The 18,644-nt window shown below is 38.2% G+C and overlaps 1 protein-coding gene and 1 non-coding gene across 2 annotated transcripts in view; one reads left to right on the forward strand and one right to left on the reverse strand.

Moving 5' to 3' along the window:
- Nucleotides 1-18,644, forward strand: part of Vmp1 (vacuole membrane protein 1) — a 104,032-nt gene that overhangs the window by 66,332 nt on the left and 19,056 nt on the right. Inside the window, exons 8-10 of the mRNA XM_070027055.1 lie at nt 5,912-5,992; nt 10,737-10,853; nt 17,115-17,176. Of these exons, the coding sequence (XP_069883156.1) occupies nt 5,912-5,992; nt 10,737-10,853; nt 17,115-17,176 (260 nt within the window). The remainder of the gene's footprint in view (nt 1-5,911; nt 5,993-10,736; nt 10,854-17,114; nt 17,177-18,644) is intronic.
- LOC138831230 (U6 spliceosomal RNA) lies at nt 5,579-5,685 on the reverse strand. The gene has a single exon (XR_011373176.1). It is a non-coding gene; the product is annotated as a U6 spliceosomal RNA (small nuclear RNA).

An 18,644-nucleotide genomic window follows, 5' to 3' on the forward strand; every position in this document is an offset into this window, starting at 1 on the left:
ACACACATTACTGACAATGACAGGTGTGTGCCACTGTGCTCAGCAATTCTGCTTCCCCCATAGTTGTAAATAACAGGTGCATACCACCATGCCTAGTCACTGGTCCCATACCACATGACTGGTTGAAGAGGAATCTCACAAACTTTTAAATCCTCTAATCTCTGCCTCCCAAGTACCTAAGATAACAGGCTTGTCCATTTTTCATGTTCATTTCTATACTTAAGTTGTTATCATTAGCTTGACTTATTTATAAAACAGATTGAATAAAAACATCTCAATCCAGCCACCTAAAATTTGTCTCTCTAGTGCTTTTTTGTAACAATTAGTATTTATATAGGGAGGAATCTAGAAAAATTTGAACAAATTATTCACAGGCAAAAAATAATGGAAGTTAACATGGTTTATATTCTAGGCATACTTATTAACTCAGTGATCAAATTAAAATAGGGGGGAAAATCTTATCTATTTTGATGAGGAAGCAATTCTTCTAATTAGAACCACATAATTTTCAAATGAAAATAAGAGATTAATATAACCAATTTATTAAAAAAATCACAGTGATAAATATTAATGTATCTCTTCTTAGTTGTCTTCATTTTTGTCTGTGTCTGCTTTGGTATTTTCTTCACACTTGTTTACAGATAAGAAAAAATAAGTGGTGGGTAAGCAGTAGACTACCTTTGTTAACCAATTAAAGTGTTGTTTTTTTTTCAGGTTTGTGTTTCAAACACCATTTGTAAGGTACCTTTAGAAAGTCTCCTTTCATCAAAACTTGGATTGACAGACTAACCTACCTTCTTTTTTTTTTTTTTTTTGTTGGTCATGGGGCTTGAACTCTGGGCTTGGGTGCTATCCCTCAGCTACTGCTTGCGCCACAACGCCACTTCCAGTTTTCTAGTGGTTTATTGGAAATAAAAGAGTCTCACGGACTTTCCTGCCCAGGCTGGCTTTGAACCAAAATCCTCAGATCTCAGCGTCTTGAGTAGCTAGAATTACAGGCATGAGCCAGAAACCTACTTTCTTAATCCTGCTGAGTGTCCTCCAGGGATTCTGGCCTAAAATCACAGTTTAGTAGAAGATAAGGACTGCAGAATAACTATTAATTATTCTAACTACTAATTGTTCTAATTAGTCAAACAGTTGTAATAGATCTATACTTGGTACTAGTCCTAAGGCTTCAACTCTAGGCTTGGTCGCTGTCCCTCAGTTTCATTTGCTCAAGGCTAGAGCTCTACCACTTGAGCCACAGATCTGCTTCTGGCTTTTTTTGGTAGTTTATTGGAGATAAGAGTCTCATGGGCTTCTTTGCCTCAGCTGGCTTTCCATTGCAATCCTCAGATCTCAGCCTCCTGAGACAATAGGATTAGAGGCATGAGCCACCAGTGAGTACTTCGCTATTTTTAAAGAGGTCTTTTTATGTGATCACTCATTATGAAAAAGATTTGTTTTTACCATTTGAAGATAAACATTTCATATATTTAAATTTAGATTGATATTCCTAGATTCAAAGATTAGTATTTTACAGGCTAATTATAACTAGCCTTACACTTTTTCTCCTTAATTATAAATATCTTTGGTAGGAAATATATTATGACACAACAATGGTATAGGAATATATTAATAGTTCAAGGCTTAAGATTTCAAGTCAGTGGTAGAAATAACTAACTCTTCTTGTTTTTCTTTTTTTTTGGGGTGGGGGGAGTGACGGGGGTCCAGTCGTGGGGCCTGAACTCTGGGCCTGGACGCTGTCCCTCAACTCTTCAGCTCAAGGCTAGTGCTCTACCACTTGAGCCACAGCGCCACTTCCGGCTTTTTTTCTTTTTGCTTATGTGGTGCTGAGGAATGGAACTCAGGGCCTCAGGCATGCAAGGCAAGCGCTCTACCACTGAGCCACCTTCCCAGCCCTTCTTCTTGTTTTTCTTCTAGTGTTTCTTGGAGAACTCCTGTGTCTCTAATTCTTTTAAAAGTGTGATTGGTTGCATACAAAATTATAATGGTTGAGGATAGGAAATGTAATTATTTATCTATAATTTACTTTATTTTTGTGAAAAAGTAGAAAAATGATAACCTGATTACAAATGTATGTTATTATTTAGAGTAATATTAGAAAATAAAACTGCCTTCCCAGGAACTTAAATTGTGAAACAAGCAAAAGTTGTGAAATGTGAATACAGAGAAATGAAACTATAAAAAGGAATTTGCTTTTGTTGTACAGTTTTTGAAAAAATGAAAAATGATGGTCAGATCTTAGTATATAATTCCCACAAATACTACAGAAAGATTAAAATGAAATATTAATTTTCTTTTGGTATTTAATTTGAACATTGAATATATAACATACAAATATGTTTGATGATCTTCTTTCCCCATTTTTTCTTTAAAATATTGTTTATCATTGTTATACATTCTTAGTTATACTTTGAAAAAAACAGCAATTTTTGTTCCAAATGATTCCTTTAAATTTTAGTAAAAAGAATGCGTTGGGGTAATAGGAAGGTATTTCTTGTGAATATTTAGAGTCAAGTTTATTGACAAATAATGTACATAGAGAAAAATTCTTCCTCTTTATATTTCAAAGGCAAGTGATAATATAAGCATTTTCATGGACAGTATTATTCCAAAATTAACATTAAAAGATCTGCCATATTATAAAACTAATACATACTGAAATTGTTGATTTGTGGGTTTTTTTAATAAAATATTTTTAGAACTGGACACTGGTGTCTCATGCATAGCTGGTGGCTACTGAGGAGGCTGATATCTTTGGATCATGGTTTGGAGCCAGCCCAGGCAGGAAAGTTTTTGTTTTTTGGTCGGTTGTGGAGCTTGAACTCTGGGCTTGGGCACTGTCCCTGAGCTCTTCAGCTCAAGGCCAGCACTCTACCACTTGAGCCACAGCACCACTTCCACCAATAAACTATTCAGAAAAAGCCAGAAGTGGCACTGTGGCTTGGTAGAGAGCTAGCCTTGAGCAGAAGGAGCTCAGGGACACCACTCAAGCCCTGAGTTCAAGCCCCAAGACCAGAAATAGATATGTTTATTTTGAATGATATAGGGCACCAAGGAAAACAAAATTAGTACATGTAGAACATTTTGTACAAATGGAAGTGGCGCTGTGGCTCAAGCGGTAGAGCACTCACCTTGAGCTGAAGAGCTGAGGGACAGTGCCCAGGCCCAGAAATCAAGCCCACGACCGACCAAAAAAAAAAAAAAAAACCATTTTGTACAATAATGTTTCATGGTATTGCTTTGGTAGACCAGAGCACATGAAGCCCTTAGGTTTATTCACCACCCACCCTGAAACATTAAAGAAAAAAAAAAAACAAAAAAACCTTTAAAACTATATACCAGTAAATTTTATTGATATGGCTTCAAAATTACAATCAGCGTAAAACAAATACGATAAAATATAGCTGTTTATAGAATATAAGCATGAGTTACTTCTTTATTATTTACTACTTTATTATAGATTTGGAACAAACACTAATGCTTCCCTAAGTATTTTTTTTATTACACTGACAAGGAAAACAATCAAGAATCAGAATATATTTAGTAACTGTTCATTTCTTTTAATTAAAACAACTTAAATTTGTATTAGTTTAATTTCAGCTAATGTTCATGGTTGTTCAGTGTATAATTTCAATTCTGAGAATATTGTGAAAGCCTTGGAAAGAAATTATAGGAAGTGAAAGTAGCATGGTCACTGTGTGTATTACATAGTTAAGAGTATTTATGAAATCCATTTTGGTAAATGACTTTCACCATTTCTAAAAAGTAAAACTTTTTTTTTAACCAGTCCTAGGGCTTGAACTCAGGGCCTGGGCACTGTCCCGGGGCTTCTTTTACTTAAGGCTGGCCATCTCCCACTTGAGCCACAGCATCACTTCTGGCTTTTTCTGTTTATGTGGCACTGAGGAATTGAACCCAGGGCTTCATGCCTGCTAGGCAAGCACTCTACCATTAAGCCACATTCCCAGCAAAAAGTAAAACTCCTTAAAAAGGTACTTTAATTCTTTAAACATTAATTAGTTAAAGGAGGTTTCTACTAAGCCTATTTTCATTGACATAAAGATTGGGGAAGCACCTTGAAGGTTAAATGATGGTGGGCACCCAGGCATCTGAAAGAACAAGTCTGTTTCCTTTATTCTTGCCTTCTCTGTTTTATTCTCCTTTCTTAGTATTCCTGTAATGAATTGACTTCTTTCTCAGGATTGTTTGGTTGATTGATTTAGTGACAGAATCTTGCTTGCTATTCAGGCTGGCCTCAAACTCTCAAACCTCCTGCTCTGCCTGAGTGCTGGAACTACAGTTGTGTACTACTGTGTAGTTTAAGATGGCTTTTGTGGGGCTGCGAAGGTGGCTCAGTGGTAGAGCACTTGCCTTGCATGCTCGAGGCCTTGGGTTCAATTCCTCAGCACCACATAAGAAAAAAGCCAGAAGTGGTGCTGTGGCTCAAGTGGTAGAGTGCTAGCCTTGAGCTGAAGAGCTGAGGAACAGCGCCCAGACCCAGAGTTCAGGCCCCATGACCGGACCCCCAAAAAAAAAAAGATGGCTTTTGTTTGTTTTTTAACAGACACTCTTATAACCTGAGTCACACCCTAACCCTGGATTTTTACTTATTTGTATTACAAAAGTGATTACACAGGGGTTACAGTTACATAGGTAAGGTCATGAGTGGATATTTTTTTAAAACATGTTGTTAGTACATGCCTATAATCCCCATTACTTGAAGGGCTGAGGCAAGGAGAACCATAGCAAGATCCCATCTCAAAAAAATAATTTTTTTGAGCATATCCAGTCTTAACTATCTTTATTTGTAAAAGGAAAGAGAATAGCATAAACAGATACAGGTGATCTGTATAATGTTTAATCTTTTTTTCTGTATATAATGTGACTAATACAATACCTCTTTTCCACTTTACATTTTTATATATGGTTATGTCTTCCTTTTTATGAATTTTTGTATTTTGGCAGCACTAGACATTGAACTTGAGGCCTTGTGTTTACTATACCAAGTGAACCATGCCCCATGATATATATGATTGTGTAATGGAAAAATGGTACTAATGTGAAATGTTGGTACTAACAGTCATGTTTAAATAAATAGAAAATTCTAAAGCCTTGAAATTAAGGCACCAGAGCACCTATCCAGATGCAACTCTCTGTTGCTCTTATATGTAGAAAAGTCAATTTTCTATCATTTGTTAGACTAAATAATTTGTGTGATAGAATTGGGATCAACCTAGAAAAAGAAAATTAGGGGCTGGGAAAGTGGCTCAGTGGTAGAGTGCTGCCTTGCATGCATGAGGCCTTGGGTTTAATTCCTCAGCACCACATAAGCAGAAAAAGCCGGAAGTGGCACTGTGGCTCAAGTGGTAGAGTACTAGTGCTCCCAGGCCCCGCAACAGGCAAAAAAAATCATATAGTACATTAAAACAAGAAAAACCTCTTGTGTTCATGTCTTAGCATCATCTTATATGGTCATATATACATAGCTATTGAGCTATTGTACTCTTCTGCTAAGATTATCCTACATGTGTACTAATTATTACAAATAAGGGAAATGTGGGACCTGTGTTTCTTTGGGTCTGGCTTCACGAATTTGCTTGTCATCCTTGTGCAGGGGCCATGCTAATCTTCTCTGTATCATTCCAATTTTAGTATGTGTGCTGCTGAAGCAAGCACTGTAAGACTCTTATCTCCAATTAACCACCAAAAAGCTGGAAGTAAAGCAGTGGAGTTGTGCCTCAGGTATAGAGCACTAGCCTTAAGCACAAAAGCTCAAAGAAAGCACCCAGGCCATGGGTTCAAGCTCCAGAACTGGCAGAAGAAGAAAAATCAATGCTATCAGTTTTTATGATAATATAATTTAATATAACCCATTAATGTTTTAATGTCTTTCTTTTTACAGGATTTTGCTTCACGGGCTAAACTGGCAGTTCAAAATCTAGTACAAAAAGTTGGATTTTTTGGGATTTTGGCATGTGCTTCAGTAAGTGAGTTGTATTAAAAGTGAGAACTTTTTTTTAATTTTTATTGTGAAAATACCCTACAGAGGGGTTACAATTACATGGACAAGGTAATGAGTACATTTCTTATCAAGCATTGTTGCCTCCTCCTTTGTTTCCCCTTCTCATCCCTTCCCATCTCCCACCACCCCCCCCCCCAAGAACATTTGTTTTTTAAGACTTTTTTCTTTATTACTAAGTAAATGTATGAAGAGGTTACAATTTTATAAATATGTTTATGAGTATAGTGCTTCTTGATCACTGTTACCCCCTCCATTGTTCTCTTCCATTTTCCCTATCCCATCCCTACCCTTAAGTTACATAGTTTAGTTTTAGCATAATGTTCCACAAAGTTGTAGAGAGAAAGTCTTTTTCTAAAGTTTCTAGTGTTAGTTGTTTGGAAGAATTCACACAACATTCATCTTAAGAAACCTTATCTCCTGGCTTTGATATTGGCAGTATCTGAAGCAAAGCTAAGGACAACTTTGATTGTAATGAACTAAGAAGCTATTTTTTTCTGAAAATGTTTTAATTTCAGATTTGTGAAATTGTCATTCCTTGGTGAATTAGTTTTTATTCTCATCCTTTTCTAATATAAAAACTTATTTAGGGGCTGGGAAGGTGGCTCAGTGGTAGAGCACTTGCCTTGCATGCATGAGGCCCTGGGTTTGATTCCCCAGCACCACATAAGCAAAAAGAAAAAAAGCCAGAAGTGGTGCTGTGGCTCAAGTGGTAGAGCGCTAGCCTTGAGCTGAAGAGCTGAGGGACAGCGCTCAGGCCCAGAGTTCAGGCCCCACTTCTGGACCCCCCCCCAAAAAAAAAAAAACTTATTTATAATATAGGCCAGTTTGTTCAGTCTTTCTTAGTGGCATATATACAATTATTGGCAATTCAATGACAGATTAGCCAAAATATCTCTAAGCACCTAGTTGATAAGCTATAAACTTTAATTATAAATAAAATTTGCAAAATTATTGATATAACTATTAATTATATATTAAGTCACAAATATTACATCTTTGTACTCTCCTTTATCTTAGTAAAACAAATGCCAAAATATATCTAGATGACTTTCTGCAGGCTCTGGTAATACCTGGAATTTTCATAAGCTAATTACAACTTCATGAACAAGTTATATTATAGAATGAATAGACTAGAAAGAGAATACCCTATAGAGTCAGGCTGCCTTAACTCATAAACCAGGTATGCCTCTTAACTGTATAATGTCACTCATATTACTCCTAGAGCCCAGATTTTCTTATTTTTAAAAATGGAACGTACATTGGATATGGTAGTGAAGACCTGCATTCCAGCACTGCATAGGCTAAGACAGGAGGACCAGGGATTGATGGCTTGTGACTGGATTGCTTAGCAAGACCATATCTATTGACAGGGAAGGGAGAGAGAAAGGGAAAGAGGGAGAAAGAGAGAAGGGGGGAGAAGGAGAAGGAGGCAGAGAGGCAAAGATGTAAAGATAGAAATAAGACATTTTACTGCAAAGGCTGATACAGGAATTTTTAGACCATATACCAATACAATACCAAGCTCATAAGTGTTCATAATATGCTTTATATTAGCCACTTTGTTCTAGGAGTAAAGGTTTAAAAGGAGTCTGAAGATATAGTTCAGTGATAGGATGTTCAACTACTGCAAAAAGCCCTCTTTAGCACTGTTAAAAAAATTTTTTTTTAATTTTTTTATTTTTGGTCAGTTGTGGGGCTTGAACCTCTGGGCTTGGGCGCTGTCCTGCGCTCTTCAGCTCAAGGCTAGCACTCTACAGCTTGAGCCACAGCGCCACTTCCAGTTTTCTAGTGGTTTATTGGAGATAAGAGTCTCATGGACTTTCCTGCCCAGACTGGCTTTGAACAGCGATCCTAAGATCTCAGCCTCCTGAGTAGTTAGGATTACAGGTGTGAGCCTCTGGCGCCCAACTAAAATAAAAAGTATTTTAAAAAAGAGGTTCTGGGCTGGGAAGGTGGCTCAGTGGTAGAGCGCTTGCCTTGCATGCATGAGGCCCTGGGTTCGATTCCTCAGTACCACATAAGCAAAAAGAAAAAAGCCAGAAATGGCGCTGTGGCTCAAGTAGTAGAGTGCTAGCCTTGAACTGAAGAGCTGAGGGACAGTGCCCAGGCCCAGAGTTCAGGCCCCACAACCAGACCCAAAAAATAAATAAATAAAATAAATAAGAGGTTCAAGACATATTCTATCTCCTTATGGATCCTGAAGTACTGAGAAACAGTACTTGGCTTCTATGGTATTATGTTGAAATGTCTAATAGGTAATGATATCATTAATTTAGAAACCCAAAGAACAAGCTTAGAAGGCACAAACTTCCAAGAGTTGTTCAACTCCTACTTTGCTGCCTTTGCCTAAGACAAATGGCATGATTTCTTTCATTATTTTCCTATGTAAAATTAGTATGATATCATATAGGGTTGTGAGAATTATGTTGATAACATCAAGCCCTTAACACAATATCTAACACTAGGTGCTAGTGGCTCATGTCTATAATCCTAGCTACTCAAAAGGCTGAGATCTGAGGATCTCAGTTCAAAGCTGGCTCAGGCAGGAAAGTCTGTGAGACTCTCCAATTAACCACCAGAAAACTGGAAGTAAAGCTGTGGATCACAGTGGTAAAGCTCCAGCCTTTAACACAAAAGCTCAGACAGTGCCCGGGCCCTGCATTAAAGCCCTAGTACCAGCACAATAATACAATAATAATAATAATAATAATAATAATAATAATAATAAGTGTATATCTAAAAAAAAAATCATTCACTATACTCCTATGAGCGTATCCACTGTAGAATGAGATACCCAAAAGTCTGTCAAATCCTACTTTTTATTATATATGCCATACATTAAATTTACCTGCATTTCAATGTGGATTGGAGTCTGAGAATAATGGAAAAGTTATAATTCATGGAATTGTAAGGATAACATGAGAAACTAAGATGGCAGATATAAAGCTTACAACATGGTTATAAGAAAATAAATTGCATAAAGTATTTTAATTTACATTTAAAAAGACAATTTATTGAATCAGAGTGTTACTGACAAAAGAGTTCTTGAATTCTAATTAAGTCATAGCATTGCTTTAAAAAAAATGTGGCAACTAGTTTTTAAACATCTAGGCTTTTTCAGAGTTAAAAAATTAAATTTATTGACTTGTAAGTGATTCAGCCAAAAACCATAAGAGCAGATGTTTCTGTAGAAGAAAAATAGATGAAATACTCAAAAAAGTTATTTATTAAGCCAGGTGCTGGTGGCTCACGCCTGTAATCCTAGCTACTCAGGAGGCTGAGATCTAAGGATTGCCGTTCAAAGCCAGCATGGGCAGGAAAGTCTGTGAGACTCTTATCGCCAATAAACTACTCAGAAAACTGGAAGTGGCTCTGTGGCTCAAGAGGTAGAGTGCTGGACTTGAGCTGAAAAGGTAAAGGACAGTGCCCAGGCCCAGAGTTCAAGCCCCATAACAGAAAGAAAGAAAGAAAGAAAGAAAGAAAGAAAGAAAGAAAGAAAGAAAGAAAGAAAGAAAGAAAGAAAGAAAGGAAGGAAGGAAGGAAGGAAGGAAGGAAGGAAGGAAGGAAGGAAGGAAGGAAAAAAGTTATTTGTTGTAAATCATTTCTCTGTCTGGGACTAAGTATTCAAAACATGTGAATCTGTGCTCTCATATTTGCACATTTTATTTTCTTTCTGAAATATGTCACAGGGACTCAAAGCCTTGAGCTCTCTAAACATGAAATATAAATAGAGCCAGGTACTGGTGGCTCATACCTGTAATCCTAGCTTCTCAGGAGGCTGAGATCTAAGGATCACAGTTCAAAGCCATCCCAGGCAGAAAAGTCTATGAGACTCCTATCTCCAACCAACCACCAGAAAACTGGAAGTGATGCTGTAGCTCGAAGTAGTAGACCACTAGCCTTGAGCAAAAGAGCCCAGGGACCCTGAGTTCAAGGCCCATAATTGGCAAATATGAAGGAAATTATGAAATTTTAAATGTCAAGAACATTAATCTGTAAATTAATTTTGAATGTATAAAAATGCTTGTTAAAGATGTGAGCACTTTCAGGTAACATTCATATTTCAGGCTAAAAAATTTAGGATACTTGCTGGGCAGTGGTGACTCACACCTATAATTCTAGCTACTCAAGAGGATCACAGTTCAAAGCAGCCTGGGCAGGAAAGTCTATGAGAGTCTTGTCTGTAATTAACTACCAAAAAGCCAGAAATGTTGTGACATTGTAGGAGAACATTAACTTTGAGCACAAAAGTGTAGAGACAGTACCCAGGCCCTGTGTTCAAGTTCCAGGACTGGCACCAAAAAAAAAAACCTAAGTAACTTTTGCAATAATTTTAATGCTTTACTCATACCTTGCCATAGAAAGTAATCCAAAGCAAATGCCCAAGAATCCAGTCAATGGGATTCAATACCTGCAGATCCATGGACTTTGTCCATTTCTCTTGTGATTTAAGGGAAGAAGATTTGTTTATGAGGCATTGGCCATCAGTAAATAAAGAAAAGGCCTGGTTCACTGTGAACATACTGAAGAACAGCCTGGGGAAAATATGAAAGCCAGCTTCTGAACAGTGTAGAACTAACCAGGGAACTTATGATTTGTTTTACAATTTAAACAAAACCCAAAACAAAATAATATATACCAGTGGGTGTTAAAATTAAATTGGTCTTTGAATGTTGTATGGAAATTGTTGTTGTTTTCTTAATAGATTCCAAATCCTCTGTTTGATCTGGCTGGAATAACATGTGGACACTTTCTTGTACCTTTTTGGACCTTCTTTGGTGCAACCCTGATTGGAAAAGCAATAATTAAAATGCATATCCAGGTAATTATAGCCTTTATTCACTGTTAACTGATTATGATAAACTATTATAAGACACTGAAACTGGCTCATTTTTAAGAAAATTAGGCTCATCCGTGGCTTAATAGCTTACTTAGATAATAAAGTATGCAAATGTTACGTGGATGTTAGTAAATTCCCTTATTGCCTAATGTTGTTGGTTCCTGTCTAATTCTACCTAGTCAGGAGGATGAGATCTGAGGATGGAGGCTCAGTGCCATACTGGGCAGGAAAATCCAATTAACCACCAAAATCCAGTTAACCAGGAAAAAGCTGAAAGTGGAGAGCTGTGGCTGAAGTAGTAGACCTAAAGCAAAAAAACCTCTGTGATGGGGCTGGGAAGGTGGCTCAGTGGTAGAGTGCTTGCCTTGCATGCATGAGGCCCTCGGTTCGATTCCTCAGTACCACATAAGCAGAAAAGGTTGGAAGTGGTGCTGTGGCTCAAGTGGTAGAGCGCTAGCCTTGAGCTGAAGAGCTTAAGGACAGCGCCCAGACCCAGAGTTCAGGCCCCACGACCAGCAAAAAACAAAACAAAAAAAAACCTCTGTGACAATACCCATGCATCAGTACTGGCACAGAAAAATAAGATTAAAAAAAATTCCTTTGTTTTCCTCCTCTCTTTTTTTCCTCCCTTCCCTTTTCTCGTCTATTTTTTGCTCCATGAAACCATCTACCTAAAACTTAGCAAACAAAAGTGTGTTCTATATAGAAAAATCCACAGCATTTTTATATATACAGTCAAGTAATGTAGTATCTCTCCTGACCACAACCTGAGAAAATATTGCCTTTCACTATTTCTTTTCTTTCTCATACTCTATATAGTATTTTCTCACTTGACACTAACATTCTTTACCGAAAACCAGCCAGATGTTAGTGGGGGAGAAAATGGGGAAGAAAGGATTCTGAAGAAGCAAGGAAATGTGGGCTGTGGTTACAGAAGTGAGACTGTGCTAGTCCCCAGAGACACTGAATATCTGTAGGATACACACATATACAACTAGAGCCTAAGACATTAAAGGGAAATAGATATGTGAATCAAGAGCTGTGATGTGAATTGTTTCCTACTAAGGGCAAGTCTCACTAGAATGAAGTTAAAAATTAACCTGGAAAAAATTTGTTCTTGATCAATGTGATTTGCAACAAAGACAGGTATTTATCCAAAGAAAGTTAAGAACCATGAAGTAATGTCTCTGTGTCACTATATCATTCCATAATAATTAAAAATACACTCAACCAGCTGGGGATATATTTCTGTGGTTGAACCTGTGCATCACATGTGTAAGACCCTGAGTTAGTCTTAAGTACCAGCCAAACTAGAGATGTGGTTCAAGGGGTGGACTGCCAACTGTGAGTGAGAAAACTGAGCATGAGGCCCTGGATTCAAGCCCTTCTCTCTAGCTCTTCCTCTGGTTCTTAAAGTCAAAGAATGAGGGCTGGGAATGTGGCTTAGTGGTAGAGTGCTTGCCTAGCATACATGAAGCCCTGGGTTCAATTCCTCTATACCACATAAACAGAAAAGGCTGGAAGTAGTACTGTGGCTCAAAGAAGTAGAGCAGGAAGTCTTGAATAGAAAAACTCTAGGCCCTGACTTCAAGCCCCACAAGCAACCCCCTGCTCCTGAGTGAGGGGAGGGGAAGAGGTAGAGGGGAGTATTTTTGTTGTTGTTGTTTTTTGTTGTTTTTTTTTTTGGGTCCGGTCATGGGGCCTGAACTCTACTCTGGGCCTGGGCGCTGTCCCTCAGCTCTTCAGCTCAAGGCTAGCGCTCTACCACTTGCCACAGCGCCGCTTCCAGCTTTTTATTTTCTTTTTGCTTATGTGGTGCTGAGGAATCGAACCCAGGGCCTCAGGCATGCAAGGCAAGTGCTCTACCACTGAGCCACCTTGCCAGCCCTGAGGGGAGTATTTTAATTAATTTATAGCAACTTTTCTAGGAATCCATAAGTTTTTGTTTTTTGGTTTGCTGTTTTTTGGTTTGTTGGTTGTTTTTTTCTTTTTGACAGCACTGGGATTTGAATGTAGGGCCTCCTCATAACTTTCCATTTGCAGTATTTTTGCTGCTGCTTAGTTGGAGATAACCATCTCAATTTGTCTGCTTAGGCTGGCTTTGAACAATGATCCTCAGATCTCAGTCACCTAAGTAACTAGGATTACAGCAATTCACTGCCACCACCCTACTGGTTATGACCATTTAAGTTATAACCATTTTTAACTCTTGTTTTGTTTTGTGTTTTGTTTTTTGCTAGTCATAGGGCTTGAACTCAGGGCCTCTGGGCACTGCCCCTGAGCTCTTTTGCTAGAGCTCTACCAATTTGAGCCACAGCTCCACTTCCAGTTTTTGAGTGGTTAATTGGAGAGTCTCAGACTCCTGCCCGGGCTGTCTTTGAGTCACAATCCTCAGATCTCAGCCTCCTGAGTAGCTAGTCTTACAGGTGTGAGCCACTGGCATCCGGCTTCAAGCAACATTTATTAACCACTGTAAGTCTGACAATCACAAAATGATCATAGTAATTCTTTAATATGATTACATTAAGCATTGTAAAGTGTGGTATGCTATATTAAAAATTAAAGCTGGAAGTGGGGCTGGGAATGTGGCTTAGTAGTAGAGTGCTTGCTTACCATGCATGAAGCCCTGGGTTCAATTCCTCAGTACCACATAAACAGAAAAGGCCAGAAGTGGTTCTGTGACTCAAATGGTAGAGTAATAGCCTTGAGCAAAAGAGGCTCAGGGACAGTGCTCAGGCCCTGAGTTCAAGCCCCAGGACTGGCCAAAAAAAAACTGGAAGTGGAACTGTGGTTCTTGTGGTAGATTGTTAATCTCAGGCAAAAAGAAAAAGCTCAGGGACAGTGACCAAGACAGCAAAAAAAAAAAAAGCTTGAATTTGAACCCAAATCTTAGGACTTCATGTTCAGTGTTCTTTCTTTTGCATTCCCTTCTTATCTATGTAAATTATTAATATAACTATGGAAACTAAATTGTTGAATGCCTACTATTTATCAGGATCCTTGCCAGGTAATTCATATTATTTATCTCAAAGAGGGACAAGCTATGTTAGAGAAGACAAAGTAGGCTGAAGGTATAGCTCAAGTAATAAAGATGAGTTCAGATTCCCAGTACTACCCAAAGTAGCAAATACAGGAAAGAAGGAAATAACTAAGGTAAAAATAAAACTTTTTTAAAGAAACAAAATTTCTTACCTAAGACACTAAAATCCAAACTGAGCTTTTAAAGTTGAAGCTGTTTCATTGAACCTACTATGTACAGGAAAGAAAAAGAAAAAGAAAAAGGAAGGAAAAAGCAAAACAAAGCTACAAATCCTTTTGTTTCTGAAAGGAAAGAATCTGTATTGCTTCACTAAACCAAAGCTATGTTTGCTATGTTCTATTGTGTCATAGTGACATACTTTATAAAGGCATGTCACTTGATGTACATCCAGATGTAGTTCATGGTAACAAGCATTTCTCATTTCTTGGGTAAGTACTATTAGTGAGCAGTGTAAACATTTTAGCCATTTCTGAAATAGACAGAAACACCCAAACACATTTTTTTCTGTACTCTTTATACTAAACCTATTTCTGCATTTGTTTTCTTCGCCTCCTCCTCCTTTTCTCCTCCCTCTCTCTCTTTTTGGTGCCAAGCCTGGGACTTGCATTCAAGGCCTATGCACGGTCCCTGAGCTTTTTCTCTCAAAGCTAGCATTCTACCACTTGAGCCACAGCTTCACTTCTGGCTTTTTAGTAGTTATTTGGAGATATGAGTCTCATGGACACGCCTGCCCTGGATGGCTTTGAACAATGGTCCTCAGCTCTGACTTTGAGTAAATTACAGGTGTGAGTCAACATTTACAGCTTTCATCTCTTTTTCCTCAACTTAAAATCAGACAGTTGTCCAATAAGAGTTTTATTTTTGTTGTTGTTGTTGTTGCTATGTCAGTCATAGGGCCTGAACTCTGGGCCTGGGCACTGTCCCTCAGCTCTTCAGCTCAAGGCTAGCACTCTACCACTTGAGCCACAGCGCCACTTCCGGCTTTTTTCTTTTTGCTTATGTGGTGCTGAGGAATCGAACCCAGGGCCTTAGGCATGCAAGGCAAGCACTCTATCACTGAGCCAACTTCCCAGCCCAATACAGTGAATTTTTAAGCTGTTACATTTTAAAAGAAAATCTTGTTTTGTTTCTCAAGCAAAATTGTGCAATTATCTGGGCATTAATTTATTTTACATGTTAGGAAATGATGATAGGGAAAGCTCATGGTGATGAAATCATTGGAAGTCAATGCCATTGGTTCTGTTGATTGGGATAAGATTTATAGCCTAAATAACTGACTTTTGGCACAACTCCTTATAGTAATGCTCTTCTCCCCTAAATTATCTGTAATAATTATCTTGGTTGCTTCATTAGTATTCAAATACCATTCATGTAACCCTGTCTTACTAGTTTTCTACATAAAATGGTATGCTTTAGTGCAACCTGCCTTCTTTCCTCAGATTCATTTTATTTTCTTCCCCTTTATGTGGGTTACATTGGCTAACGTAATTATTCACCAGATAATAACAATAGTAAACACTTATTTTTCTCTAAGCTTTTGTGACATTATAGATTATTTTGTTTGGTTGTTTTTAGATTTTCTTTGTTTAATTGCTTTTAAAAAACATTAATGGCATTTATACCCATTTACATTTCTATACTTGTAATACTTTTAGGGGGGCAGGGAGTGCTGGTCTTTAGTTTTTGAAATCAGGCCCTCGGTACTATCCCTGAGCTTTTGTACTCAAAGCTATGTGTGAGGGGCTGGGAAGGTGGCTCAGTGGTAGAGCGCTTGCCTTGCATGCATGAGGCCCTGGGTTCAATTCCTCAGCACCACAAAAGCAGGGGAAAAAAAAAAAGCCGGAAATGGTGCTGTGGCTCAAGTGGTAGAGTGCTAGGCTTGAGCTGAAGAGCTGAGGGACAGCACCCAGGCCCAGAGTTGAGGCCGCACAACCGGACCCAAAAAAAAGAAAAGAAAAGCTATGTGTGAGCCAGGCACTGGTGACTCATGCCTGTAATGCTAGCTACTCAGGAGGCTGAGATCTGAAGATCACATTTTGAAGCCAACCCAGGCAGAAAAGTCCCTGTAAGACTCTTATCTCTAATTTACTACTCAAAAGCTGGAAGTGGACAAGTGGTAGAGCCCTAACTTTGAGCAAAAGAGCTCAGCGACAGTGCCTAGGACCTGAGTTCAAGTCTCATGGCTGACTAAAAAAATTTTTAAAAATTAAAAGCTGTATGTGAATCAGTATAGCTTCTGTTGCATACAGGATTTTACATGTCCACTATATTTTATTTTAGTCTGGGGTTTCTTTTTTTTTGGGGGGGGGGGTCTGGTTGTGGGACCTGAACTCTGGGCCTAGGCACTGTTCCTCAGCTCTTCAGCTCAAGGCTAGCGCGCTACCACTTGAGCCATAGCACCACTTCCGGCTTTTTTTTTTTTTTCTGCTTATGTGGTGCTTGAGGAATCAAACCCAGGGCCTCATGCATGCAAGGCAAGTGCTCTACCACTGAGCCACCTTCCCAGCCCAGTCTGGGGTTTCTTGACTCACATTTCTTTCAGTCATTGTCAAGTATCCTAATAAGATTAAAGCTGTGCACTTAAGGAAAAGCACTTTCAAAATATATAATACCAGTTTGGGAACACAGTAAAGTGATAGAGCACTTTCCTAGCATGTATAAGACTCTTGTGCAGTCCAAGTACCACCACTTAAAAAATAAAACAAAACCTACTATTTGAATTAAATTCTTTTACTCTATCTTAAATGTTTGGCATGCAACTAGTGGCTCACATTTGTAATCCTAACTACTCAGGAAACAGATCTGAGGATCACGGTTCAAAGCCAGCCCAGGCAGGAAAAGTCCATGAGACTCTTATCTCCACTTAACCACCAGAAAACCAGAAGTGGCACTATGATAGAGTGCCACTGGTAGAGCCTGAGCAAAAGAGCTGCAACAGCACCCAGGCCCAAGCCCCACAACTAAAAACATAAAAATAAAAATGAAACATTTGGATTAGAAGTCTGTCAAGTAGTAATGTCAAGTGGTTGTGAGCAAGAAACCTGAGAGTACAAGGCTAAGTTCAAGAACCAGTACCAGTACATGAATAAAAGACAATTTTAAATTGTAGTTATAGCAGGACTTGCTTTTTTTTAATTATTGTTAGATTTTTTAACTTATAGTATGTTTTTTAATGACAATATTTTAATTGGTGTTTCTTACAGAAAATCTTTGTTATAATAACATTCAGCAAGCACATAGTAGAACAAATGGTGGCTTTTATTGGGTGAGTAATTCTTTAAAGACTAATGTTAATATCACTGTTTGAGTAGAGTAAATGTATAAAAGACTAAATTAGGTCAGGGGTAGGTGTGGGTGGGTGGGTGGGTGGGTGTGTGCGTGCGTGCGTGCATGCGCGCATACATAGGCATGTACATTTATGTGCAGATTCTCAAGCTTACACTCAGGGCCTGCCCCACTGTCCTTGAACTTTTTCACTCTACCCTTTGAGCCACAGCTTCCCTTCTAGCTTTTGGATGGTTAAATGGAAATGAAAGTCTTACAGACTTTCCTGCCTGGACTGGCTCAGTTCTCAGCCTCCTAAATAGCTAAGGATTACAGGTATGAGCCACCTGAGCCTAGCTGGGTCAGAATTTTTGAAATAGCTTTTTAGTTTTAGAGAAGCAAAGATATCTTGTCCTGTTGTTAAATTGAAGAAGACCTTCAGAATATCCTTTAAAGGAAAAATGAAGCTTACCAATCATACATCAATTCCCATATAAGTATAAATCTTACACAGTATTTTAGTATTTTATTAAATAAGGCACAATAAGAGATTGTAATATTACCAAAAATATGTCACTCACTAGAGAAAAATTAGACCATTTTAAAAGACTATATTATCCACCTAAGTTTTTCCAGCATTGTCTATAGGAATTATCTTAGCTTCTTCTATAGGTAATATATTAAACAATATAAATAATTGGATTGGATTTGACAAGTGATACTTTATTATCAGATGCCAAAGATATCTTTTTTGTTTTTTTGGTAATCATCAACATATCATCATCAGATTCTCCAGTTGAACATGATGTGATTTGTTTTTCTATGGTTTGAAGTGGAATTGCTTTTAAATATAGTGTTCAAATGAAAACTAGCAAGTAACACTACAAAACATTACTCACAGAAACTAGAATGAAGGCTAAGTTATACAAGGAAAATTTTGTTTAGTGGTTGTAATTGTTTTTGTTGTTGTTGTTTCTTATTGCTGAGGTTTGAACTCAAGGACTTGCACTTACTCAGCTAGTGCCCTACCACTTGAGCCAATCTCCTGTCTGGCTTTTTTAAAATTGTTACTATGAAGGTAATATGTAGAAGGATTACAGTACATTACATAAGTCAGGTGATGAGTACATTTCTTTTTTTCTTTTTTTTTTTTTCTTTTTTTTGTGAAATTTATGTAATCATTGAATCTCAGAGAAAAAGAATAGGAGCCATTTGGGGTAGTCATCAGAATAGCATTTAAACTTCTGTAAAATACTAAACATGATTACTAGAGGTGTGACTGTCAACATCAATTATCTTTTTTTGGGGGGGACGGTCTGGTCGTGGGGCTTGAACTCTGGGCCTGGGCGCTGTCCCTCAGCTCTTTTGCTCAAGGCTGGCACTCTACCACTTGAGCCCCAGGGTCACTTCCAGTTTTCTGGTGGTTGGATTGGGGATAAGGGTCTCACAGACTTTCCTTTCGAGGTGTG

Source organism: Dipodomys merriami, unplaced genomic scaffold (assembly GCF_024711535.1).
Source record: "Dipodomys merriami isolate MVZ:Mamm:240054 unplaced genomic scaffold, mDipMer1.0.p SCAF_19, whole genome shotgun sequence".
Classification (NCBI taxonomy): Eukaryota; Metazoa; Chordata; class Mammalia; order Rodentia; family Heteromyidae; genus Dipodomys; species Dipodomys merriami.